Source organism: Cydia amplana, chromosome 6 (genome assembly GCF_948474715.1).
Source record: "Cydia amplana chromosome 6, ilCydAmpl1.1, whole genome shotgun sequence".
NCBI lineage: Eukaryota > Metazoa > Arthropoda > Insecta > Lepidoptera > Tortricidae > Cydia > Cydia amplana.
The window spans coordinates 7,786,184-7,813,208 of NC_086074.1; the positions used below are offsets into that span (position 1 = coordinate 7,786,184).

The 27,025-nt window shown below is 37.6% G+C and overlaps 4 protein-coding genes across 8 annotated transcripts in view; 3 read left to right on the forward strand and 1 right to left on the reverse strand.

Annotated features, from left to right (window-relative positions):
• The window catches only part of LOC134648753 (NAD(+) hydrolase sarm1), a 102,351-nt gene extending 94,936 nt beyond the window's left edge, over window positions 1-7,415 (forward strand). For all 5 annotated transcript variants that reach the window (XM_063503274.1, XM_063503275.1, XM_063503276.1 and 2 more), the window contains 8 exons: window positions 119-581; window positions 1,769-2,011; window positions 2,120-3,441; window positions 3,526-3,761; window positions 4,171-4,460; window positions 5,055-5,221; window positions 5,620-5,802; window positions 6,087-7,415. In XM_063503274.1, the coding sequence (XP_063359344.1) occupies window positions 119-581; window positions 1,769-2,011; window positions 2,120-3,441; window positions 3,526-3,761; window positions 4,171-4,460; window positions 5,055-5,221; window positions 5,620-5,773 (2,875 nt within the window). In that variant the 3' untranslated portion in view covers window positions 5,774-5,802; window positions 6,087-7,415. The remainder of the gene's footprint in view (window positions 1-118; window positions 582-1,768; window positions 2,012-2,119; window positions 3,442-3,525; window positions 3,762-4,170; window positions 4,461-5,054; window positions 5,222-5,619; window positions 5,803-6,086) is intronic.
• A 3,183-nt stretch (window positions 7,416-10,598) lies between these two features.
• LOC134648740 (peptidyl-prolyl cis-trans isomerase H) lies at window positions 10,599-12,234 on the forward strand. Its single transcript, XM_063503250.1, has 3 exons — window positions 10,599-10,779; window positions 10,868-11,044; window positions 11,914-12,234. The coding sequence occupies exons 1-3, from the start codon at window positions 10,696-10,698 to the stop codon at window positions 12,205-12,207; spliced, it is 555 nt and encodes a 184-aa protein (XP_063359320.1). The 5' UTR covers window positions 10,599-10,695; the 3' UTR covers window positions 12,208-12,234.
• Window positions 12,235-12,674: 440 nt separating this feature from the next.
• Window positions 12,675-14,283, reverse strand: LOC134649223 (coenzyme Q-binding protein COQ10 homolog A, mitochondrial). Its single transcript, XM_063503942.1, has 3 exons — window positions 14,123-14,283; window positions 13,837-13,956; window positions 12,675-13,227 (listed from the first exon to the last, which is right to left on the reverse strand). The coding sequence occupies exons 1-3, from the start codon at window positions 14,185-14,187 to the stop codon at window positions 12,783-12,785; spliced, it is 630 nt and encodes a 209-aa protein (XP_063360012.1). The 5' UTR covers window positions 14,188-14,283; the 3' UTR covers window positions 12,675-12,782.
• A 3,481-nt stretch (window positions 14,284-17,764) lies between these two features.
• On the forward strand, window positions 17,765-25,395 carry LOC134648741 (uncharacterized). The gene is made up of 6 exons (XM_063503251.1): window positions 17,765-18,013; window positions 18,455-18,652; window positions 19,200-19,393; window positions 19,856-21,226; window positions 23,927-24,117; window positions 24,743-25,395. Exons 1-6 carry the CDS (start codon window positions 17,914-17,916, stop codon window positions 25,323-25,325), a joined length of 2,637 nt encoding a protein of 878 aa, XP_063359321.1. The 5' UTR covers window positions 17,765-17,913; the 3' UTR covers window positions 25,326-25,395.
• Window positions 25,396-27,025: the final 1,630 nt, after the last annotated feature.

A 27,025-nucleotide genomic window follows, 5' to 3' on the forward strand; every position in this document is an offset into this window, starting at 1 on the left:
CGTCTAACATTTTGTTTCTAGTGCATTTTCGTGTACGTAATTAGTCACAAATTTATAAATAGGTTACTTATTTATAAACCGTGAGCAATTTCTTGACACTATTATCTTCGTTTTCCAGATTAAGAAGCTCCATGGAGAACATAGTGGATCAGGGAGATATAGTAAGCGATAACAGCTTGCCCGATATCCGGGATCTCAGTGACATGGGTGACATCACAGACATGGGAAACATGTGCGAGCTTTCTGAAGACGGCCCGCTTGTGACCTTCCCTGAATCCGACACACCTCCGCCTGTCAGCGAGAATCCTTTGCTCCCTAGTTTGGCTAACGCCGCATCCATGAACGCTAGTCTAAACTCGGCGAACAAACTAAAATACAGCGCTGCACAAGTTTCGTCGGCTAGTTCTACTCGGGTTGTGACGGATGGATACAGTGCCTCAAATTCAAAAGCGAATAGTTCACGAATGCAACATCTGCAGCATGGAGACTTGCAGTATGCGGAAAGAAGTGCCGCTGGAGCGTCACGAAAGTTCCTGCAAGCGGAGGGGCTCGCTGCCGAACAGAACGCGGCGTACCTTCAAGTAAGTTTACTTTTACATTAGCATTTCATTGAGGTAAAGCTAAATTCATGCTAACCTTAGCCCCGAAACATGTGCATGATGCCACTTGGTATCTAAGCAACTCCCACAACAAAAGCACTTACGCATGCGCAAAACCTCGTTTTACAAATACGTATATAAAGTAGCGTAAGTGTCTTTACCGCGTCTACTAGTAGGAGTCTGAAAGGCGCGCCGAAGGACGTGACCTCGCCAGACAGCCACCGATCGATATCGGTGCTAGTACGAGCCTCAATGACCGCGCCGAAATGTTCAGTACGGCGCAACTCCTTGCCCCGAAAGCACAACATTAAAATGAAGAAATTCCGCAAATATCGAGTATGGTAGAAGTATGGCGCGCATCGTCGCATGGGCCAACAGGATGCTGCGCGGAGGATCGCCAGGACCGGTGAGAACATTTATCTACGCGCGCTTATCGCTGGACGCGCGCTCGCTGCTTTGCCGCTCAGTCGGCGCCTGACCGTCGTGCGCGCGAGCGCATGCGGAAGTCAATTATTGCGCAGGCGCGATACAGTACACGAATAGTTCGCTTATATATAGAAGCGGAATGTCCGCGGGCGGGGGGGCCCCGTGGCCAGTCAATCGTGGCGTTCTTTCGCGCTTCCCTCTGCAAACTCAAAATCCTTCGGTGAGAGCAATTTCTCCTAATAGTTCTCGCTGTCGACGTTCTAAACACATGACGTCTGTACACAAACCTTAAAATATTCACGAAAAGCCCGCCAGTTCCGCGCGATTGGCCTATTTCCAATAGAAGCGATAGGACGTATAATCCGAGTCGTTTTACGTGGGACTGTTTTCTGATATAAATGTAGTACTCTTAGAGCTGTGATACGTCGCGGTGGTATTCCGACCTATAACCATGTCTTCGAGACGACGTCCGAGACCTAAATTGCGCATCGCAACCGGTGTAACTATCAAACCAAATATTTGTTTTGTGAGACATCGCGGTAAAATTATAACAGTGGCTATTATAGTGATAACAAGTTCATTATGTACTGAGGTCAAACGTATTTTTCAGAATTAATGCTCGCAGTATGACTATTCGGAATTCGACAAGTTTGTTGCCGCATCAAATTAGAATACTAATAGACTGTCATTAGCGTTTTTGTTCGCGGTTCAATTTATTGATACGAGGCATTTTGTGGTTTTAGGAGCAGCGATCGCTAAAAGCGGGTGAGATAACGTCTCAAGAAGCAAAGAACATGTCTGCGACGAGTTCCAAACTACAGACGGAGGCTTTTAGTGCAGAGAAAAAGGCTATGGCGTCGACGCAAGCGCTCCACACGGTCACCTCAAGCGGTATGTTTAGCCACAAGGAGCACTCCAGCGTCGCGCATTCCAACATGACAATCTCCAGCAAGAACCTCTCCACAAAAACAATGCTATCATCACAGGTAAGCTTACCATAAACGTCGAGTTCGTGGGCGGAAAATCTTACGCCATATTTATTGACATTTCATAACCTGATTAAACTTTATTTATCGCTACAATTTTTATTGCAGATGAGTCAGATGCTAAACGGAACGATTAAACCAGGCGATGAAGACTTAACTAACTTAAATTTTGATGATTTAGACAACCTAAATGCTAATTCTAACCAAAAGGATGTTGAACAGGCCATAGCGAAATATTCAACGAGAATGAATGCCTTTATTACATCTGTTAAGAATAACCAGATTGATAGAAAAAATGCTTCAGTACAATTTAACAAATTAAACGAGATAGTGCGGAGAGCGTGGGCAGTACCAACATACGGACATGAACTGGGATATTCCCTTTGCAACACGCTTCGAACATCCGGCGGTTTGGACATCCTAATGACTAACTGCCTAGAATCAAGCAATCCTGATTTACAATTTTCATCAGCAAAAGTTCTTGAACAGTGCCTAACTACTGAGAACAGAGCGCACGTTGTTGAAAACGGCCTTGAAAAAGTTGTAAACGTAGCGTGCGTTTGTACGAAACACGCGAACTCGGTAGACCACTCTAGAATAGGCACTGGAATTTTACAACACTTATTCAAACACAGCGAAGGTACTTGCAGCGATGTGATCAAATTAGGAGGCTTGGATGCTGTACTGTTCGAATGCAGAAAGAATGATGTAGAAACCCTAAGGCATTGTGCGACGGCGCTCGCCAATCTATCTCTCTACGGAGGCGCCGAAAACCAAGAGGCCATGATCAAAAGAAAAGTTCCCATGTGGTTATTCCCCCTAGCTTTCCACACTGATGATAATATCAAGTATTACGCTTGTTTAGCCATCGCAGTTCTAGTAGCAAACAAAGAAATCGAAGCTGCTGTTCTGAAATCCGGTACATTAGATTTGGTGGAACCTTTCGTTACGACGCATAATCCGTCCGAGTTCGCGCGATCGAACCTTGCACATGCCCACGGCCAGAGCAAAACCTGGCTGCAACGACTCGTACCAGTACTCAGCTCGAAGAGGGAGGAAGCGAGAAATCTAGCAGCATTCCATTTCTGTATGGAAGCTGGTATCAAAAAACAACAGGGCAATACTGAAATATTCAGAGAAATAGGAGCGATAGAATCTTTAAAGAAAGTGGCTAGCTGTCCAAACGCGGTGGCGTCCAAATATGCGGCACAAGCCTTGCGGCTTATTGGGGAAGAAGTGCCTCACAAACTTTCACAGCAGGTTCCCCTATGGTCCATTGAGGACGTCCGAGAATGGGTGAAACAAATAGGATTCTCTGAGTATGCGAATAACTTTTATGAGAGTAGAGTAGATGGAGATTTATTACTGCAACTGACAGAAGAAAATCTCAAGGAAGACATAGGTTTACAAAATGGAATCAAACGAAAAAGGTAGGTTTCAAGTTTTGCAAATCCTATTTATATTGCCATAATTTACTTAAAGCGTATTAACGCGTATTTTTTTTTTAATTTCAGATTCACAAGAGAACTACAGCAGTTGAAGAAAATGGCAGATTACAGTTCAAGAGATACGGGTAGCCTCAACGACTTCTTAGGAGGAATTGGTCCAGAGTACACTATCTACACGTATTCCATGCTAAATGCCGGGGTCGACAAGGAGTCCATCCGCGGCCTCAGTGATGAACAACTGGAGAACGAATGCCGCATCGTCAACAGCATTCACCGCCTTCAGATCCTAAATGCTATCAAAGGTAAGTTGGCCATTAATCATTTTAACTATTTCCTGCCTTAGGCAAGAGACGCAATATTTTTACGATGAGCATAATATTTATAAACCTAGTCATAGTCTCCGCTGTAAATATTGTCCAAAGTTATAGCACATCAAAGATATGATGAAAATACTAGGTCAATTATTTTAATAATAGTCAAACACGAAAATTACATTAACGCCGCTAGGCTTATCACAAGGTTAATCTATGAGTTAGAATAACGCAGTTATATTTACGATAAGAGCTACCTATGTAAACATTCTCGTAACAAGTGTTCTAATGTATCAGAAAAAAATGTAAACAAAAAAAAAACAGCAATAATTCATCACCTTATTGAAATTTTGACGATGACTCCTGCTGAAGCCTAAAACATTTTGTTTATCGCTTCCAGTTTACGAAAGCACTCTTCCAAGCAAGGGCGAAGAAAACCTCGAAAAGAATCTGGACGTATTCGTGAGCTATCGACGATCGAATGGCTCCCAACTTGCCAGTCTTCTGAAAGTCCACCTACAACTCAGAGGGTTCACAGTATTCATCGATGTAGAGAGGCTAGAAGCCGGCAAATTTGACAATAATCTCCTACAGAGCATAAGACAGGCGAAGCACTTCCTATTGGTTCTGACGCCATCTGCACTGGACAGGTGCAAGCATGATAATGAACAAAAAGACTGGGTCCATCGGGTAAGCAAACAACTTTGCTGTTCTATTTAGTTTTAGTTCGACCTTTTATTTCAACCCATTGGTGTCAGTTTAAATTAATACATAATTAAATAACTACTACCTATACCTAGTCGACCGTTAGCAGGCGAATTAACGGAGAAATTAAAACTGTTACTATATGATAATATAGTATACTTAGGTACTTAGATAAGAAATGGCCTAAGCCAATAAATGATAACGCAAAAAATGCAAACATGATGTCACACGTCTTCGAAAGTGGGATAACGATAGCTGTTAGAAAGGATGAGGAGAAGGGTTACCTATAACTTAGGAATTGTTTGATCTAGTTAGAAACTAGTGGGCTGTAAATTTCACAACCCCGCTCCGCCATTTTGGAAAATTTCCAAAAATATTATCTTCAAACAAATCTATATAATTATCAAATCTGCTCACTAAAATTTACGAGAATTGGTTGAGACATGCGACCTTTAATGTAGTCCGAGGCCATGCCAAGGGCCAGGAACAGCCGAACATACAAAAGCATTGGTGCCCAAGTTGAAACGGAGTCCTTCTCATAAGGTTAAATCGGACTAATTAAAGAATTTAAAATTCCAGGAGATAGTGGCAGCGTTGCAGTCTCAGTGCAACATAGTGCCGATTATCGACAACTTCGCGTGGCCGGAGCCGGAAGAACTGCCCGAGGACATGCGCGCGGTGTCCAAGTTCAACGCCGTGCGGTGGATACACGACTACCAGGATGCCTGCGTTGAGAAACTAGAAAGGTGACCACACTTTTTGTAACTTATGCATCCCCTAATCTAAGAATTATCTGCAAATATTATTGCAGATAATTCTTAGACCTCATTAGAAGATATTCTAACTACAAACCTCATTAGAAGATACTGCAGCTCCTAGAAAAAATTTGTACAAATTTGTACAAGAAGTTAATTATTCTACTGGAGAGCACGAGGCACTAAGTTTTCTATAAAATCATACTGTTCGTTACCACCAAGTACCTATGTATCTAAGAGTGTTAAAATGTTAAAACGCTAGCAGCAAGCAACTTTGTCAAACTATGAGGCTTGAAAATTGTACCTATCGTCTGAAAGAAGAGTGGCATATCATAAATCTTTGGCTGTCGTAGACTTAAATAAACAAATATTTTCTTTTTAATTTTCAGTTTTCTCCGTGGCAAGTCGAATCTGTCGAACCGGCTGGACGGTCTGAGGTCACGCGACGTCAGTACGCCGAGCACGGCCACCATCGGCCGCGGACCGCCCAACTACCAGCGCATGGCCTCGTGCGAGAGCCGGGGCAGTGACAAGAACGATTGACTAGACAGCTGCACGCTGCCGCCTATTAGGTAATACCATTTAACAGATTGTAGGACAATACGCGTTGGAGAAGCAAGGAGGGTTGCATTCTCACATGTAAAGACGTACCTTCTACTGGTGCAGAGTCCTTTGGATGAGGGCGGTAATAGACCGACCACTATATGAATATTTCATAGAGATTTACGTCTAGCAGCGGACGTGGACAACTTTCGGCTGGTGTGATAACAATGGAATAATAAATCCTAACTCTGTACACAATGGAGATTGTGACCGAACTACAAGAAATATTAACCTATATTTGTTTGTTCCACAGACCGCGAAGACGCCGCCAATCATCCTCAGAAAAAGCTTCGCCAGTATTCTCACTTAGTTGCGACCAGCTGTCCATCGGAAGCACACAAACCGCCTCCCCAATGAAGTCCCTGCACAGTCTACCAGAGCGCTTATCCGAAAGTAGCGACAACTTGGACTACGGTGAAGAGACTAAGTCTCGTCGGTGCAAAAGCTGCGAGGGCATGCTGGACGAACAACCCCACACCTTAGATACTCCCGTAGAAGCTGCCACGCAGACGAAAAGAAAAAAAAACTTCATGGACCGATGTGTGAACAAAGTTAGACTATGTTGATGATGTGTGCGACCCGTGAAATGATACGCTTGCAGTGTGTGCCTTGTAAATGGCTGCCTTATTGGACTTATCGCATATTTATGTGAATCTTATTTTAAAGTACAAAAGTGTGCACAATTGTTTATATATTTGTGTATGTCGATGTTAAAATTATTTGTTAGTTATACACGAATACAGGCTCGTAAATCCGCTGTTACTAGTAAGGGCGCGTTCACATTAAGGCTAATAGTTTCTGATTCACTGTGAACCATCTCACTAAGCGTCTAATATAAGTGGTCTTTAAAAGAGAGTTCTATAAATCGAGAGCCTAAATGTGTATGTGCCCTTATGAGGAAAGCACTGTAACATGTTTAGTTGCTTTAAAAACTAGCCGTTGGAGCTAAGAATTAATTTATCAATAAAATTGTAATCTCTTTGAGTGCATGAAGTGGATTGACCATTGAGATGTGACATGTAGTTGCTACCCTGCAGTGTTTAAAGAACACCGCACGAGGTGGCAATAATGTTGAATACAACAGTTTGCTATTCGTTGTAGTATGGCAAATTGCTTTTACGCTTTCTGAATTGCAATATCTAATGAATTATTTAATTTTTATCTCTCTATCTCTTCACTCTCTATACAAATTACATGTGAATTTATGGACATATTGTATTATTTCTTGTTTTAGTGTCTTGCCAATAAAGTATAATGTCTAATGAGCGGATTATACAAAATTACAATATGCATAATATGTGATAGCTTAGATCTTTTAGAAATTATTGTATGAAATAATAAAATTGCTAGATTTACTTGTTATTTAACTTTTCAGCACTCTGATTTCATTTGTCTTGTACCTTATATTGTTGAAAATTGTACAAAATTTTACCTTAGAATAAATTGTTAATGTAGTCATTGATATAATGAGTTAACCATATTATTATGATTAAACATAATTATACTTTATCCCTTAAAGATATATATTTATGTACTAGCTCTAACCGTGAAATAAATGGTATTATTAAAATTATGAGACTTATTTTGTTGTTTTCATCCCTAATAGATTTACCCTCTTGATAACCAGGTTTCAAAAATTTCCATCTTAAATAAAACTCTGTCAAATTGACAAAAATTCAAAAGTCAACTGGGTTCAGGTGGATATAGACAAGTACCTTAACACATTCAGTGCCAGCAACTTGCTAGGGGAGTTCACTGTTTGTAGGAACTTTTCGCTACATACCGTTTTTCACGTGTTATCGGCTACGCTCGTAGCATGTAGCTCGCGCCGGCACTGAATGTGTTTAAAACTCTCAGAAGCAGAAGACCATGATTCCTAAATAATTCTGGCTAAATTTTGCTGTGAAAAATCTTATCTCACTGCCAGGCTCAAATCTAAAAGTTAAGTACCTAAAGTTAGGGATTGCAGACATTTTAACAGCCCCAGTCTATAGCATCTGTGTACCTACTAGCCAGGGGCTCCAACATTTGAATAGTCCTAGAGTGGCTCGGTGGGCACTCAGTACTGGATATATTAATCCTTTCATGTGCACAATGTCTATTGCCTCATAAGCCATAACTACAGTTGAAAGCCATTATAAAAACAAAAATGTATTTATTTGTAACCCCTCAATGTTATAAGAACTGAATTTCTACTACTAAACTATGGCTACTACTACTATTACTATAATATTTATTTACTATTACTACTACTATTACTATCACTACTACTACTGCTCTAAAGGTATTACATATTTTAGGTGTATCTTTTGTTTACCATTGTTTTATGTACTTATGTAGCATAAGGTATTAATCAGCTTGGAGCATAATCTGACAATAATAAGAATATTTTTTATTTACTTACACACTTCACATTTCACCTTCAACCCTCCACTACACTTCTTAAGTATTTCACCATTTAAAAATCATATACAGATAGGTGTTTTAATCTGAAATAAATGATAATCATATTACAATAATTACAGCATTTCATTTAAATGTACATAAATATATATATAACAAGTATAGATCTAACCTCTTCTTCTTCAAACTAGCATTTTCCCGGCCTAGCGCCAGGGTCCGCTTTCCTGCTCAGTCTTCTCCATTTTGCCCGGTCTAGAGTAAGTATAGATCTAACCTCATTTCTTAAAATTTAGATTGTTCAACAATTTACTTTTAATGAAAATGAACACTCATCACAGTCAATAATCACGGACTTATCATTATCATTTCTGTCCGTTTCTTCAAGCACATAATTTGAACCACATCTACACAAATAAGTATATACACCATCATCAAAATCCATGTCTTTCAAACTTATCACATCATATAAAAGAACTTCAGAATTATTATGCTCTGAACTGGATAACTGTGCATCATACACTTTCCTTGATTCCGGATGCCGAAGGACGTTCCACGCTTTTTGTATAAGCAGGAAACGGTCTTGATTACAACTTACTTTATCTGGATGGGTAGACAATACAAGACTTTGGTAACTCTTCTTGAGCTCTTCGTTCGTGGCAGTTCTATGGCATTGTAGAACTTCGTAGTAATCAGGACACTTTAATTCATTGCTAATATTAGCCATGATATAGTTCTCGAATTAATGACAATTTATTATGCACATGATTTTTTAAACATTGTAAATTATACTGTGACTGCATGTGCCAAGTAAAGTATAAAATAATTGCTTTGTTTATGATTTTGATCACAGATCCGTGTATGATTTGACAACATAACATAACCTCAATTTTTTCATGCTGTCCATCAAAGAGAATATAATCACTTGCTGTCCATGCTGAAGAACTGACGGTAGGTACAGTGTTGCCAGAGCGCTCCCAGCTTTTGTACGTAGGTACGTCAGAAAAGGTACGATTTGGGTAAAAAAAGTACGGATTTTTTTTAGGATAAATTTCTTACAGAAATAATATTTCTGAAGAATCTGGGGGTCTACCGCGAATTCCTAAATTCCCAAAATGCGGGGATCTTTCTCTTTGGCTCCAATGAAGGCGTAATTAGAGTGACAGAGACAGATGTCCGCAATTTGTGAACATCGATTTTCGCGGTTATAGCCCAGTTTGGAAAAAAAAATTGAATAGTCCAGAGGGCCTACCGCGAACCACCTTCGACGTGTTGCCTGCCTCCCTGTCACACTTACGTACGAATTCATAAGTGAGACAGAGAGGCCACAAGTCAAAAGTGGTTCGCGGTTGACCCTCAGGGCTATAACCGCGAAAATCAAAGTTCGCAAATTGCGGGCATCTTTGTCTGTCACTCTAATTACGCCTTCATTGGAGTAAAAAAGGAAGATCCCCGCAATTTGCTTATTTCGGTTTTCGCGGTTGGCCCTCAGATTCAAAAAGGTTATATTATAAAACAGCATCAGCGTTTGCCTACATTTTGCTATCATTTTGCGATTGCAATTTGTAATAAAAAAAAGAACTAAATATTTTAAAGTACACAATACAACTCATTTGTTTTAAGTATTTCTCTCAGTAAATACATTTTAACATAAACAAAGTTAAATTGATATAGGTACATGAAAAATTAATAGCTGACCGAATTTTGACTATCTGAGTTTTGTTAAGACACAACTGCCGACTGCAACTGCTACTTGTAATTACATGTAATATACGTACATTGTTTGGACGTATATTGTCTATAATTTTAATTTCCTTATAGTACCCACATGTACATGGTACTTTTTTATGTTGGCCATTATTTTCAAATTAGAAATTTTGCCCCGAATTAACCAACATACTTACCGAAAAAAAAATTGAAAAACTATCGTACTTCAAAAGGTACGAATTTAGTACGATGGACGCTGCGTACAAAAAAGGTACGTAAGGATCCAAAATAGTACGCAAAACCGTACTAAAAGGTACGATCTGGCAACACTGGGTAGGTAGGTAGTGGAGGTATGGCAGTAATGGGCTCTACAAACGTCAGCGATAATTCCAAATCGAATTCTTATAGCTCTAACTGACGGGCGTACACGACTGCAATCTTGGTGCGGTCCGAAGTCTGTTCGGACCGCACCAAGATTGGTTCGATCGTTTGGAAGGTCGTCCGCAGTACGTCCGTCAAGGACGCAGCTATAAGTCAGAGCGAGAAGGAGTGACCGGATCGGTCGCGATCCGGTACGCCGGTCTGGTAAAACTTTTATATGTTTCGTGTTTTGTAATCAATCACTGTATCATTTTAGAACGCTCCCCTAGCAAGAAGCGAACGAGCTGTCATTTTTGCAATAACCTAACTTATTTGTTATTATTAAGTAAAAGTTAATAATTCTTGTAATTATCGTATAAGATACTGTTGTAAGAATGCCGACTTGGAATCAAATTCAGTCTCAGTTGAGGCACCCCAACAATCCCGTAGTATTCTTCGATATTACTGTGGGGACAATGGTAGGTCTACAATCAGTTGAACTAAAATCTTGATTTTATAACTCTGCTTTCATATTTCTATTATTAAATTGATGTTGCAAATTTACAGGAAATAGGGAGAATGATTTTTGAGCTATTTGCCGATGTTGTACCCAAGACAAGTGAAAACTTCAGAGAATTTTGTACCGGCGAATACAGAAGGGATGGTGTACCTTTAGGGTACAAGGGTGCTACGTTTCACAGAGTCATCAAAGATTTCATGATACAAGGAGGTGATTTTGTAAATGTAAGTAATTTTAATTCGATTATAAGTAAGATTTGTATATTTTTTATAACAATAATACACCAGATTTTGCCAATGAAAATAAATTTAGCTAGGTGATTATAGGATACTAATGAAAAAGAGCATCTATCCCAAGAACTGTGTCTTATTTACACGTGCCATATTGACTTATTGTCATGTACCTAATCAAAATGGGAATCAATTTTGTAGGTGTCTGTATCCTGTATCACACATTTTTAGGGTTCCGTACCCAAAGGGTAAAAACGGGACCCTATTATTAAGACTCCGCTGTCCGTCTGTCACAAGGCTGTATCTCACGAAACGTGATAGCTAGACAGTTGAAATTTTCACAAATGATGTATTTCTGTTGCCGCTATAACAACTAACACTAAAAACAGAATAAAATAAAGATTAAGGTGGGGCTCCCATACAACAAACGTGATTTTTGACCGAAGTTAAGCAACGTCGGGCGGGGTCAGTACTTGGATGGGTGACCGTTTTTTTGCTTGTTTTGCTCTATTTTTTGTTGATGGTGCGGAACCCACCGTGCGCGAGTCCGACTCGCACTTGGCCGGTTTTTCGGTTATATTCAGACTAAGAGAAAGGTCTAAAAGACAATAATAATGTACAGTCAGCATCAAATAGATAAGTCGCAGCCAAAGTAGCCAATTTTAGGTGTGTACCTTTGTTACCATAAAAATAATGATGTCTTCCAATATAAATGTATTTGGCCACTTTGATCATCACTATCTATTTGATTACTATTTTTTGACTGTATACAATTCTTTTGCGACTCATTATTATAGTGGTATATCTAATGCTTATTTACATTATTTTACATACAATCATATTGATGCTTTTTTATTTCATAGGGAGATGGTACTGGAGTCATGAGTATCTATGGAGGGAGTACATTTGCAGATGAGAATTTTGGCTTAAAACATGATTCTCCAGGGCTACTATCCATGGCTAACAGTGGCAAGGACACAAACGGCTGCCAGTTCTTCATAACATGTGCAAAGTGCAACTTCTTAGACAATAAGCATGTAGTGTTCGGACGAGTCATTGATGGATTATTAGTTATGAGAAAAATAGAAAATGTACCCACGGGGCCTAATAATAAACCAAAAATTCCAGTCACAATTTCACAGTGTGGCCAAATGTAAATAATAATAAACAAACAATTTTTTAAATTCTTAACTTATTTTTATTTCCTTCTAGATTAAGGAAGCTTGGCTTCCATTATGGTACAATAAATAAATTTCTTTCAGGAAAATATAATATAATATCACTTACACATAGGTAACAAAAATTGTCAAATCTTTTATAATTTTAGGAGTTGTAGGTATGATTTTAAGAATATTCTCTGATTTCATGGTGAATATTCTTACTTGAGAACATTTTCCAGATCACAAATAGGAGAATACTCTAGAGTAACAGTACAGTGGAATCTCAATAATCCAGCAATTAAATTGACTGGTATTTTATTTATTTTAGTCATTTTACTGCCAGGCTGGCATCAAAAGGGGTGCTTTCTGTTTATAATTGGCAAAAAAGTAGATGTCATTATATTCAATTTATTATTTTGTTATTTTAACATACTTAAAATTCATCAAAATGTACTTTAATGTAAATTTTCTCTAACTTCCAGTAATCCGAATTTTCTATGAATCCGGCTCTCTTGCGTCTTCTATCAGAATTAGTGCTGGATTAGTGAGATAATTCAACTGTACTAATAATTTCAGATTAGTAAATTTCTTGGAGGCATAGTTGCTGTACCAAATCTATTACCAACTTCAGCGATGAATGCTCCTTCCATTTTTTTGGCAACTTGGTCAAAGAACAAATTTGAAATTTGGGAATGAAATACTGAACGGAATTCAAAATCTATGTGGAAATCCACTACACAGGATTGTTGTTCTTTTTTGAGACCAGGGCTAAATCTCCAGACAGTAATGAGATGTTCGAAAAGTCGGCCATCTGTACACTCCGCTTTTACTAAATGTGGTTTGACTAGGGTCACAATGGATGTATAGTTTTCGTTTATAGGAGGGAATCCGACTATGAGTTCACCTACTAGTCGATTACTTGACTTTTGTTTCACTACAGACTGCTTGCACCAAGGTACAAATTTGTGATAATTCTCTACATCAGCAACAACTTCATACATTTGTTCCATGGTGTATCTGAAAACCAAAGTAACAGCATAGAGAAATATAGTAAGACAAGAGTGCTCACTCCATACATCAGTTCAGACTTAATTTCAGTGTCTACATCTAGCATCGAGTAGCGGAACTATCAGTACTGCTACTCGATGCTAGATGCTAATAGTCTTTTTGGTACTAAAACTGATGTATGGAGTGAGCACTCTATGTATTTTTTTCTCTATGGTAACAGTTACATTATAAGTAATAAATAACTTGTTTCTTTTATACATAGACAGCGGCAGAGCACGTCCATAATTGAGTGTGGGAAACTTTCCATTGAAGTCGTATAAGGACCTGAGAGGGTGGCCCACGTCACATATGCTGCCTACGCCTAAAGCCGCCTTTATACATATATTTCCAAACCACTGAACTGATTTGGACAAATCAATGAACAATTATTGTAATGGGAATCACAAATGTAATAAATCCATATTCAATAAGTATGTTATCATTAAAAATAGAAACCGAGGGCTGATCTATTTACTATTTTCTTATTTTAAACAGTAAAGTACCTACAGATCATCATCATTTTGGCGTAATAATCTCTAAAAAGGTAAAATTAATATTATAGTATCATACAATACTTACCCCACTAGCTGCCTCCCGCGGTACTCGCGGTTGCGGCTTTGTTTAGGGAAGCTGAAGAACTTACAATTTTGTTGCTGCCATGTGTTGTCAACTAGTCTATTTCTGCCATGACCCTGAAACCTACAGGAAGTGAAATTAAATAACAGGGAAGAGTAAGTTTGGCTACTTATTTGAAGGTCAACTTATACTATAAGCCAAAAAATATATAAACGGAAGAAATTAGGCGACGTAATCACATAAATATCTTCGAAACATGTTAAAAAAACATCTATTACGTTTCTATTACCTTGACTTTGAATCTGTTCTTGACAGAAGTCTTACAGCAGAACAATAAATTCTCATTATAACCATGTTGTATTTATACTTGAAAGTTTAATTGTGCCTCTTTTATGATAACTGCAATACATTGTAACTAAAATTCCATTTGTATAATGCGCGACTTTTTTTCTATAATCCAGAAATCACCAGTAGTTTCGAGGATTTCAGCAAGTAACTGCCACTGACAATACCAGTGTTGCCAACCCGGAATTTGAAAAAATGCCAGACTTATGTCCAGATTATGCCAGAATAATGCTAAATAATTTTGAAATGTGCCAAAAAAATGCTAAACATTATATAAGTAACTATAGATGGTCAAGCAAATCTTGTCAGTAGATAAAGGCGCGATATTCAAATTTTATATGGGACGATATCCCTTCGCGCCTACATTTTTCAAATTTGCCGCCTTTTTCTACTGACAAGATTTGCTTGACCATCTACAAAAATGAGGGTCTTCCACATAAACCAAACAATGCCGTTTCTGAAAATGTTATAGAGTCAGACCAAGCTAACTTTGCACTACTTGGTTAGCTAATGCCAAATTTCTAAGAAACGTGACCTTTATAGTGGCTCTCCACACTTTGTAGCTGTTGATGCAGAGAAGGCATAGCCCGATGCTCTCGATTTAATTGTGACAAGAATGGCAATTATTGGAAAATTTAGAAACAGTTTAAAAAAAGCCTTTGTGCTGTCAAATTTAATGTGATGTGGCTAAATGTAAAATAGGCACAACAAAAAATATAGTTACCTACACTTTGGCTGGCTGGCACACCCACTTTGTAAGTAGAAAAGGCGCGAGATTCAATTTTCTTATGGGAATTCAACCTTTCGCCTCAACTTTTCTTTAAATATCTATACTCTCGTCTATTACCGCAGTAGTCTGTTACCGCTTATAATTCCTCGTATGTATAAAATTTCCTTTGACGGTTGTGCCATGGCTTACACTGCCAAGTAGGGTTCAAAGTGTCAAACTTGGCTTAGGGACACAATCCACTAATTATGCTAAAAAATATGCCAGATGCTAAATGGAAAATTTTGATGCCAGAGTCTGAAAATATGCCAGATCTGGCATCAATTGTGCCAAGTTGGCAACACTGGACAATACATACTGAGGGGCTCCCGCGAAAACCGTTTTTCGCAAATAGCGGGCATTTTTCTCAGTCACTCTTATTACGCCTTCATTGGAGTAAAAGAGAAAGATCCCGGCAATTTGCGAAAAACGGTTTTCGCGGTAGACCCTCAGAACTGACATACTGTCATAGATGGTAGTATTTCTATAGATGTGGCCTACCGCGTGCCCCCGTAAGGGATAGACATAGATGACGTCACAAACCCGGGGATACCATATAGGTAAAAATTACCCCAATATTATCAAATATTGGGGTAAAAATTACCCCAATATTATCAAATATTGGGGTAATTTTAATCACGTTCGCGAGTTGTTCGCCTACGTAAGACGCAGCGATAAATAAAATATCAATGGGCCAAATTTTTTTATTTATTTAGAAAACAAACAGCCTTTTACAAATAAGTCTTACAAAAATGACTAAAAATAGGCTTAAAGTTTCATACGTCACTAAGTTGACTATTACAATGAAAAGTAAATAGGTTACTTAATTATAAATTACCCGTAGGTATAGTTGTGAGTACAACGCGCAAATAAAGTAAGAAAACAATGCAAAATATTTACTTGAAACAATTTTTCAATTACTAGTAAACAAAATATGCCGAACTTTGTTCTTGAAAACGGACAAACTATGAACAAAAATATCTATATCATTAAGCGATTCATTATACATATTACAAGTACACCTAAAGAAAGAATTTTTAGCATACTGTGTGCCACAGGAAGAAATAGAAAAGATAGGTTTTCGTAATATGCTTTGAGTATATCCGGCAGTTTTGCGTCGGTGCCCAGTTTCTCCTTCCGGTTGCTAAAATCCATTTAGCACGCGTGCCTGCATCTTGTGGAAATCTGGAGGTAATAAACGAAATATTCATTTTGTAATCTGTCACTCTTATTGCAAAATTAAGAATTAGTGCCTGCAGCATATCATAGAATTAGATTCTCTGAGTCGTGGCAAAACCCCCTATAACGTTAATATAATTTACATTCTAATTTAAAAAAAAATTTAAACACTTCAATTTTATTGTTCGTATATGTCCAGTTCTACAGCAAAATTATTTATAAAAATGTTATTAAAATACAAAATACCCGAATTTTGGGGTAATTGTATGCATCACGGGCTGGTATCCCTCGAATAATAGCAATGCGACTAAATTGAATACACGTTATTAAAAGGGTGACGGCTTACTGTCAATATGCGTACGTAATTTGGTCGGTTAATTTATCAGGAAATATTTATAGGTTAATTTTTTTACCCGAGTTATTATTTACTGTAAATGCTTTTTCTACTCAGATTTTAATTTATATAGCTTGTAGGATGCTGTTACTAAGCATGATAATGTGACCGAAGTATAAAATACTGTATTTACCTGTGAAATGTTACGTTGTCCTGTTTTTGCCGGCAGTCACTTGTACAGCGCAAAACTGAGCAATTCACCATATTTGTTGAATTGTTAAGTACTACTACATGCACACGAAACACTGATTTCAATATTTTTCCTGATAATCTTTGCACTGTTCATATGTTTCACACCAATTTGACGTTTACGCATTGTTTGTATCCCACCATAAACTACGGTGGGGAATAAAAAAATATGAGACTGTGACAAAGACAAACAATAATAGCGCTTTCTCTGCTACTCCTAGTGAAAGATACATAAGACTATCCCGTTCTGTCAGTTATCCCCACCACTCATGCCATCCCCTCGCATACTGCTGACCATGCTGACACTCCATCACACTGACAGATAGGCTGTCACTGTCTCGTGACACTGACATTGCCTGTTTTTTATTCATGCTTCTGGGGCAGGCTAAGACCATAGGCCATACTGCCTCGACATTACGTACTAATCAAACTATGACTTTGTTCGACCGTGTGGAATGCATTCCGTCGTAAAGCCCCTCCACACTCGTGCACATAGTCTGAAGGGGGCTTAACACAAACAATATTATCACTATCGCTCTAAAGGCCCCAGTACACAAGGGGCCATCGCCGGCCACTCCAAGGGACGCATTTATGCGTTAGAGGGAGCAAGTGATATTGCTATCTCATTCTACCGCATGGCTGCGTCCCTTGGAGTGGCTGGCGATGGCCCATTGTGTACTGGGGCCTTTACATAGAAGAAATAAGTACCTTCAATCGGAATGAATAGAGATGGACTGTGAGCCTAATTGGCGTTTGCGTCCACACCTGATTGATTTAGATTGACGAAAAATTGTTCCCGTATGAACAGGCTACGCGTCTGGATATGCTATTCCTAAAAGTGATAACACACTATCGCACCGCATCGTCCGCACCGCGACCTTGGTGCGTCGCACCCATAAGTAAGAGCGAGAAACAGAAGGAGAGAGAAGGTCGCGGTGCGGTGCGATAGTGTGTTAACACTTTAAAATCGCTCCGAAGTCGCGGTCCGGTACGCTGGTCTGTTTTGGCTTTAAAGGCTTTGACATGACAGTGACAGTGACAGAAAATACTTCACTGCGGGAGCGTAGAGAGCGGCGCGGCGCGGCGCGGTTCACGGCAAGCTTCGATTTGGAACACGTGTTGTGTTACTGTGTGCGTGGTGGTTATTAGTGATTTTAGCACATTTTACTTAAATGTTGTAAGATTTTATTAGTAAACTGATTTTAAAATGGGTCGTAAAGCAAAGTTTGATGAGACCAAAAAAGTTAAAAAGGGTCCCGGTAGAAAAGCCAGGAAACAACCGGATCCAGTTTTCAGAAAAGAATTGTGTAAGTAATTTTGTCTTAAACTCGTCATATTTATATCAAAACTATATTAAACGATATGGCATACAACTTACCTAAAAACCTTGGTTATACTTAAACAATATCTGTAGGTGCAAGATACTGGACCATACTTCAGCACAGGACCTTAATTTTGAGGCTAGATTTGCTCTGTAATACGTTTGTTTAGTAATTTTTTACATACCTTTTTGCTATACTTACAAACAATATGCTCCTTTATGCAGTAATACAAGCTTTCTATCAGCCCAGCACTCTCCTACCAGCATTAAGGCTCATTTATAGGGGTTGCGAACTCACATGCAATTTTAAATACATTGCGGACTATTGAGGTTACATCCAATACAGCCAACTTGCACGCAAGTTGTCGCACCATTTTAATGAGCCCCTAGTACTAGATTTCTAAGATAATACTATTTTGTGTTACAGTGGAGGATGAAAATGAGACAAAAAAGATGAGCCATAGACAGAAACAGAGGGCAGCAAGAAGGGTTAAGAAGAAAGCAGAGTTAGCAGAGAAGAGAAAAGCACTGAAACAAGCTAAGAAGAATGTGGCCAAACAGACTGAAGTCAAGCAGGTGGAGGCAGAAGACAATTCAGATGAGTCAGGAGATGAGAGTATACAAGGTACAAAAAATAAAACAATATATTATTGGATACTTTTTCACAAATCAACATAGTACAATTTTATTGCGGTTCTTCAAGTCACCCAAAAAATTAACTCAGCTCAGAGTTAATTAACAATCTTTGTGGTACCAAAAAACTGGTAAGAGTAAGTATAATAGATAGATATAAAATACTTACATACATAGAAAAACACACAAAACATCCATAAATCAGGAGGAATGTATATTGTAATATAAATTCATGGGTAAACACAAAAATGACTTAGCACAAACCTGGGACCTACACAGACAAACTAGGCTAGAAGGCCTTATTATATCCCATAAAATTTTGTTCTTAACAAAACGTTTTCAGATAATCTTCTCTAAGATTTATACCAGTAAATTTGTTCTTGCTGAATTTCTTTTGACTGAATTGTTAAAGATTCAATTGAATTTATATTACAATATAACTTTGCTGGATTGTGTCTTCACTATTGTTTTTAGTTTGCTTAAATGTTACACAGCATTTTACTTTTAAAATTAATTGCATCATCACATTTAATTTACAGGCTTCACCGATGACAACAAAGAATGGCTGAAGCCAAAGAAAAAAGGCAAAGCTAAGAAGCCTGAGCCAGAAAGTGACAGTGGTCATGATGAGGGTTCTGATGAAGAGGGCTCTGATGATGGATCTGCTGAGGAGTCAGAACAGGAAGCCGACAGTGATAATGATGACAAACCTAAAGCTGGTGAAAATTATAAGGTAGGCATATCATGAGAAGGGTATTTTATGGGTGGTCAATGATGTCCTGGTTTTATTTTACTGTGTCCTGCCAGCCTGTAGGCATAAACCATAACAGTAAGAAAATACCTAGGTGTTCTTGATTGAGACAATTAGTAAGAACTGGTTGAAAAATTGGCTAGATCATAATAAAATCTTAATTAGTTCCAAAACTAAGTCACCTTCTATTAAAAGTTAAACATAACTATAACCCCTTCTAAATATCACAAAAATAGGGTTTTTATAATATGAATATAAAAGTAAAATATAAACACACTTACAAAACAATAAAAAATACATGTAAACACATTATAAAAAACCTAACCTAGGGTGCCGCCGGCAGCGGGGCAAGGCCCAAGCTACCGGTGGTCAGGGCCGCAGAGAGAGGAACCGGCGGACTATGCGCGCCGTGTTCAAGATTATTTTCATTTATTATTATTTCAGGTTGGAAAACTGGATGATTTGTTTGCTGATTCAGATCAAGAAAATGGTGATGTCACCTCCGAAGATGAAGGAACAGCTACATCTTCAAAATTAGAGTATAATTCTGACTCCGACGAAGAGAAAAGTGATGAGGATGAAGAGGATGATGATGATGACATGCTTCCCATTGAAAAAGCTAACATTAAGCTAAAGAAAAAACAGAAACTTGACAAAAAACTTGCTGATGAAGAGATGCAGCTAAACATTGCTAAGCAAGATGTATTTGCGTTTCCTACAGAAGAAGAATTGCAAAATCCAAGCAATCTACAAGATGTGTTGCAAAGAATCAAAGATGTTGTCAATGTTCTAGGCGATTTCAACCGTTTGAAGGAAGATGGTAGATCCAGATGTGAATATACTGAGTTGCTTCTCAAAGACTTATGTCTTTATTACAGTTACAATGAATTCCTAATGGAAATACTAATGCAGATATTCCCTGTACAAGAGTTAGTAGAGTTTTTAGAGGCAAGTGAAACTGCGCGACCTGTCACGATTAGAACTAACAGTCTTAAGACGAGGAGGAGAGATTTAGCTCAAGCTCTTATCAATAGAGGAGTGAACTTGGATCCAGTTGGAAAATGGAGTAAAGTTGGCCTTGTTGTGTACAGTTCCACTGTGCCTATTGGTGCTACACCAGAGTATCTGGCTGGCCATTATATCTTGCAAGGAGCATCAAGTTATTTACCTGTGATGGCCCTAGCGCCTCAAGAGAAAGAGAGGATTTTGGACATGTGCGCTGCCCCTGGTGGTAAAGCGTCGCATATCGCTGCTATCATGAAGAATACTGGGGCATTATTCGCAAATGACGCTAACAAGGAGCGAACTAAAGCTATTGTTGGCAACTTCCACAGACTCGGGGTAGTGAATGCCGTAATTTGTAACTACGATGGCAGACAGTTCCCGGAAGTTATAAAAGGGTTTGATAGGGTTCTTTTGGATGCTCCCTGCACTGGTACAGGTGTTATTGCTAAAGACCCGAGTGTTAAAACTACGAAGGATCAGAAAGATATTCAAAGATGCTTCAACTTACAAAGGCAGTTGCTTTTAGCTGCTATTGATTGCTGTAATGCGAAATCCAGTACTGGAGGGTACATAGTCTATTCTACCTGTTCTATACTGCCTGAGGAAAATGAATGGGTAGTGAACTACGCTTTAAAACGGAGGAATGTGAAGCTGGTTCCTGCCGGTCTTGATTTTGGTACAGAGGGCTTTGTGAAGTATAGGCATCACAGGTTCCACCCTTCACTGAAGTTGACTAGAAGATTCTATCCTCATACGCACAACATGGACGGGTTCTTTGTCGCCAAACTGAAGAAATTCTCGAATGTTATTGTAAGTATATTTTTGTGGGATTATCATTTAAATTATTTGAGATATTTGTTGCCAAGATAGAAAATGTACCTTTGTGAAAAGTTTTTCTGAAAAAGGACATTTCTGATGATTAGGTTTAGGTTTAAGATCATTTATTCTCATAAGAATTTTACAATTCACTTGACGAGATAAATACAGAACAGTATATTAAATTTCGTTTAGAGCGCACAAATACATAAATACTTAATTTAACTCAACTAAATCAGGTAGTTTTACAATAGTCCTTATAATAACCGACCGCCCGCCAGGCGGGCAGCGGTAATGCACAGTATCTATGCAAAACAAGTTTACAATTGGGTACACGGAAAGGTTAAAACTAGATGCGGCATGCATACGCTGAGCGTAGTTTACAGTATAACATGGTAAGTTGCGTTAGGTCTAAGGATGTATTTTAAATACATAATATTATTATGTTATTAAGATACAATAACATAATAATATATAATATAAATTTTGTTTATTGAATGGTATATTTTATGGCTGTTATTTGTAGCGATAAGTTAAATTGAAGAAAATTTAAATAAGTAAATATTTGATACTTTTACATATAACGATACTTTAACTTTTAAGCGTAACACCTAGAAATTCTTTAAAACGTGAATTTTAAGCAAGGATTTAAAATGGGACATTGATTTTGTTTCTTTAATAACTCTAGGAAGTTTGTTAAACAATTGAGCACCTTCGTATAATATACTTTTGCGACCGTAGTTTGTTCGCGATGGACGTAAAATTAAGTCATTGGCATTGCGTAATTTCATTCTTTGCACATGGTGTTTCCTAGTGAAGTTTAATTGAGTTCGTATATCGTTCTTAAGTATTTTTCTTACTAGTAGGCAATTGTAGTACACGTAGGTTTGATTTATATTCATGAGTTTCGTTTCGGTATATAAGGCTTTTGTTGGAGTTAGATAATGATATTGAAATAGCACTTTAACGAGTTTATTCTGGGCAATTTGAAGTGCTTCGAGATTCGTTTTAGCGGCAGTACCCCACACTTCAATTAAATAGTCTATGTGCGGTTTTATAAGCGAGTTATATATGGTGTACCGTACTTGAGTTGGAATATTTTTGGCAAAGCTCCGCAAGGCCCCGGTTAATGACGTCAGTTTAGATTTTACCTTATCAATATGTGGCTTCCAATTTAAGTTTTTATCCAGTATTAGTCCTAGATATTTTTCCTTTTCCACTTTTTGAATGGCTACGTTGTTTATTTTGAGAGGTTGAAATTCCGGTATTTTTTATTTTTGGCTGCAAAAATGATATAGTTTGTTTTTGAGATGTTGATAGTTAATAGATTGCATTGAAACCATGTGTTTAATAAGTCTAGATCATTTTGCGCATCATTTATAACACTGCTGATAGAGTTTCCAAAATAAAAAAGGCTTGTATCGTCTGCATATAGTGTAATGTCACCTTTAAGGTCAAGTTCGTTTATGTTATTAATGTAAATTAGGAATAGTAACGGTCCTAAAATTGAGCCTTGAGGAACGCCGCATGTTATCGGTTTTTCCTCGCTTTGATGATTTTGAATTTTGACTATTTGGTGTCGATTTTTGAGGTATGATTTAAGTATATCTAATGCAGTACCAGCAATACCTAACGCTCGTAGTTTTTGTAATAGCAGGCTGTGACTGACGGTATCAAATGCTTTTTTTAAGTCTATGAAGATGCCCAATGCTATTTGCTTATTGTCTATGTTAACTTTTAGTCTTGTTACTATATCAATTGTTGCCGAAAGTGTGTTTGATTGGGGTTGAAAACCATATTGTTTTTCATGAAGGAAATTTATAGTGTCCAAATATGTTCTCATGCGACTATATAAAACTTTTTCAAACACTTTTGAAATTACTGGGAGAACAGAGATTGGGCGATAGTTATTTGGGTCAGATTGGGTTCCAGATTTATAGATTGGCGACACTTTGGCTAATTTTAAGCTATCAGGAAAGACACCTTCGTTAAGACTTCTGTTTATGCAATTTGTTAAATCTTCTTGTATTAGGTTCTTTAGATATTTTATTGATTTTGTATTTAGACCATCTAGTCCTGAGCTTGTATTAAGATTTAGATTATCAATAATTTTTGAAATTTCATCAGTGGTAGCAGGTTCAAATTTGAATAGTTTAAAGGGGTTTGGCTTGGAAGAACAAGTATATGTTGTATTTTGCCTGAAGTTTTTAGGAATTGCATCTGCTAACGTCGAGCCGATATTAGAGAAATAAGTATTAAAAATGTCACACATTTCTTTTACGTCTGATGTAGTTGCTGTTCCAGAATCCAATTTTGCCGGTGCTGAGCGTTCTATCGATTTGTTCGCTGATACTGCTGATAGACTGTTAATAAGCTTCCACATCTTCGATGGATTATTTTTACAGTCCTTGAAAGCTTTGTGGTAGTATCTTGTTTTCGTGCCTTGAATAATATTTTTACTTAATACACAGGTACATATAAAAAAAATGAAGTAGGTCAAAATCTGTTCGGTTGTTTGGCTATGATAGGTATTTTCGCATTTGTATATTGTTTTCTTTTTCTTTTAATATTCTGTGTAAGTTAGCAGTGGTTTGGTATTTTTACTGTTATGCTGTTTAACTTGTTTTGATAAAAAATTTTTTTTTTGGTTGTTTATAATTTTCTGAACTGGTAAAATGTTTATATATGTTACAGCCTGAGCCTTTCAAGGATGATGATGACGAACATGAAGAGGGCAAAGAGAAAACTGAGACCTCTCAAGATGAAGCTGACACTAGTGCCGAATTTGACAAGAGTGCCACCAAGAGACCAGCACCTGACACCGCCACTCCAGCGCCGGCCGCCAAGAAGACGAAACCGAATAAAAATACTCAAGCTAAGACAGGGTAGGATATGAAAAATATTAAAATGTATACAATGACCGCCATAGGTACAGTCAACAGCAGTAGTTGCTAAGCGAGCGAGATGTTCAAACGGATCCTGACGCGACTTTATTGTTAAGAGCGCGTCAAGGTAATTTTGAACACCTCGCTTAGCAACTTCTGCTGCTGACTGTACTTAAAGGGCTCAATATGTACGGCGAGCTGTGCAAGAGTGTGCGAATAGTGAATTCATGAATTTCATTCATAAGCTCTATACACTTACAGCTGTGTGTACGTTGCTTAGACTTTTTTTGCTATAGTTGAATAGAATAGCATCAATATCTAAAATGCGAAAAATATTTACTGTTCTATAGAATACTTCAAGATCAATAATTTTATAGTCTGATTTGAAAAATTTAAGAGTTGATATTCTGTACAAACTATGAATTACGCGCCTTTTTCTACTGACATCGGTTTGCTAGACTATAAATGGGCAAATTTTTCGCCATTACCTAGTTGGCCATATAGTGGTGTGCACTATAGCACCTATTCAGGTCGCAAAGTATGATGTTCCGAATTCCCTGTACCTACTACTTTTTTTGAACGTCGTGCATTTATAATAATTAATTGTTGTCCTATTTTTTTACAGCCCACAAGTCAATAATGCCCAACCAACCAATCAAAACAAAAAGAAGAACAAGAAAAAGAAGAAAAAAAACAAGCAAGGATCAGATAATAAGGATAACTCACAATCCAGTGAAACAAAGGTTCAGAAGCAAAACGTGAATTCTGGCAATGAAGGCAAACAACCTAAGAAAAATAAAAATAAAAAGCCTAATGCTAACCAAGGAGTAGTTTCTAATGATACACGGCAGACACTAAATAAGGTACAGCCTAAAAATGAAGCTAGTCCCAAACCTGTTGCCAACAACAAAGGAACTCCGCCTACACCAAGTCCAAATAAAAATAAAAATAAGAAAAACAAAAACAAAAATAAAAATCCCGCGGCGAATGATCAACCGATAGCAAATAAGAATGAAAATAAGGTTACCCCGTCAGTTGAAACTGCAGCCGCGAAAAAACTCAAAAATAAATTGAAGAAAAAGAATAAAAAACAAATTGGACAGCTGAAAACAGATAAAGTTAAAACTGACAAACCAGCTCAGGAACAAGGGAAATTCACAGGCAAGAAAAACAAGAAAAAGAAATTCAATAAAAAAGCTGAAGTGTAGTCAATTTATTGTAGATAAGTAAGATTTAATTTTTGTTATGACTGTAACAATAAAGTTAATATTTTATTTATTCGCGACTATTTCTTTTCTGGCCCAATATCCTCTTGAACTGACAAGCATCAAAATTTACATTAAACTGTGATGAGCCGGGTCTACACAGAGCGAGCATACGCGCGAGGCAATTGTCTCGCGCACAAAACGGCCAGTGTAGACGTGCCTCGGTCGAGGCGGCACCTATTGACAGGTGGTTAATAACATAAAAAAAAATTGCACGACTTACAAAATGAAGCCTATTTCAAGATTTAACTGCTCAGATATATCGAAGCGGCAAGGTGTTCACAAACATCTAAAGTATCTAAACAAAGCCTCTATTGTTAAGACGTTAAAGTGCATGTTCAGATAAATTTATGCACCTTTGCCGCTCTGGGCTTATAACCGCGAAAATCAAAGTTTTTTTCTTTGTCACTCTAATTACGCCTTTATTTGAGTAAAAGAAAAATCCCCACAATTTTGGTTTTCCCAGTAGCCCGTCTGATATACCCTAAGGCACGTGTACACGCTCGTAGGGACCTCGTCAGATAAAAATAAATCATTGATTATCTCCAAAAAGAGACTTCTTTGAGAAAGTTACTTAATTTAAGCTCAGGAATGCAGCCTTGAAATTAACGGACTTTAAAAAAACACCACATATAAAGTATCTAGGTATATTCCAAGATATAACCACCCACCGTATCACGTCTCAGGTTTTCCACATAACGTCTATACTTCGTTTTTTTTTAGGATTAGAAATTTGGTAAACAATCTTGATGTGTCTTTTAATTGAAAAACACTTTTTAAAAATCAATAACTATTACTTATGAAAGCAGAAGACTATAAAATAAAAGATCGTATTAGATTCATAATTGTTACATATTTACCGTAACTTATTTTTAAAATGTGTTTTTCAATTAAAAGACACATCAAGATTGTTTACCAAATTTCTAATCCTTAAAAAAACGAAGTATAGGTACTCTACGCGAGACATAAAAATTATTTGCTACTTCCAGAAAGTTTTTAAAGCTAAAGCTATAGGATTGAAAATCGAAATCAACGGCGGATTATTTAGAGCGTACGGTTTATTTAGAGCGTAAGCATGAGCGAGATGGTTGTGCGTGAACGGGATCGCGGATACCATGTTGTTAAATTTTATTATTTAAAAGTTTAACAAAAAAAAAACCTAATCGATGAGTTCGATCAATAATTGAATAATTTTTTGAAGCAATCATATTTTTAGCTTTTGTGCAAAAATTGTATTGGGCGCCATACATTCCACGACTCTTCTCTTTCCGCACAGACTCTACTGAAAATTTTCAAGATGCGTTTTAGACCAATGTTCGTAATTTCTTTCTATCGAGCGAAAGTCAAGAAATCATGTTTCAAATCGATGAAGTTACTAGCTAGAGAAAGGCCTCTATATTGCAAATATTTTTTTTTGCAACCGTATTGTGATCTAAATCAAATCGGACAAGAGCATGTCGGACCATATGCTCAGTGTAGGGTTTCGTAGTAAACATTCTGGGCTGGGGTTTTATTTTTTCGGAGCGATTATTTCCGAAAATATGAACTGTATCAAAAAAAAATTTCCGGAGTCCCTTATTCGTTATGAAAGACCTATCCAACGATACACCAAACCCAAAAAAAAAAAAACATTTTGTAGACAG

Coding starts and splice junctions, on each gene's coding strand:
- LOC134648740 (XM_063503250.1), top strand. CDS start 10,696: ATGCCGACTTGGAATCAAATTCAGTCTCAGTTGAGGCACCCCAACAAT. Junction 10,780..10,867: donor ATATTACTGTGGGGACAATG/GTAGGTCTACAA, acceptor GCAAATTTACAG/GAAATAGGGAGAATGATTTT. Junction 11,045..11,913: donor AAGGAGGTGATTTTGTAAAT/GTAAGTAATTTT, acceptor TTTATTTCATAG/GGAGATGGTACTGGAGTCAT.
- LOC134649223 (XM_063503942.1), bottom strand. CDS start 14,187: ATGGTTATAATGAGAATTTATTGTTCTGCTGTAAGACTTCTGTCAAGA. Junction 13,957..14,122: donor AGAACAGATTCAAAGTCAAG/GTAATAGAAACG, acceptor CACTTCCTGTAG/GTTTCAGGGTCATGGCAGAA. Junction 13,228..13,836: donor CGCGGGAGGCAGCTAGTGGG/GTAAGTATTGTA, acceptor TTTGGTTTTCAG/ATACACCATGGAACAAATGT.
- LOC134648741 (XM_063503251.1), top strand. CDS start 17,914: ATGGGTCGTAAAGCAAAGTTTGATGAGACCAAAAAAGTTAAAAAGGGT. Junction 18,653..19,199: donor AGGAGATGAGAGTATACAAG/GTACAAAAAATA, acceptor TTTAATTTACAG/GCTTCACCGATGACAACAAA. Junction 24,118..24,742: donor AATACTCAAGCTAAGACAGG/GTAGGATATGAA, acceptor ATTTTTTTACAG/CCCACAAGTCAATAATGCCC.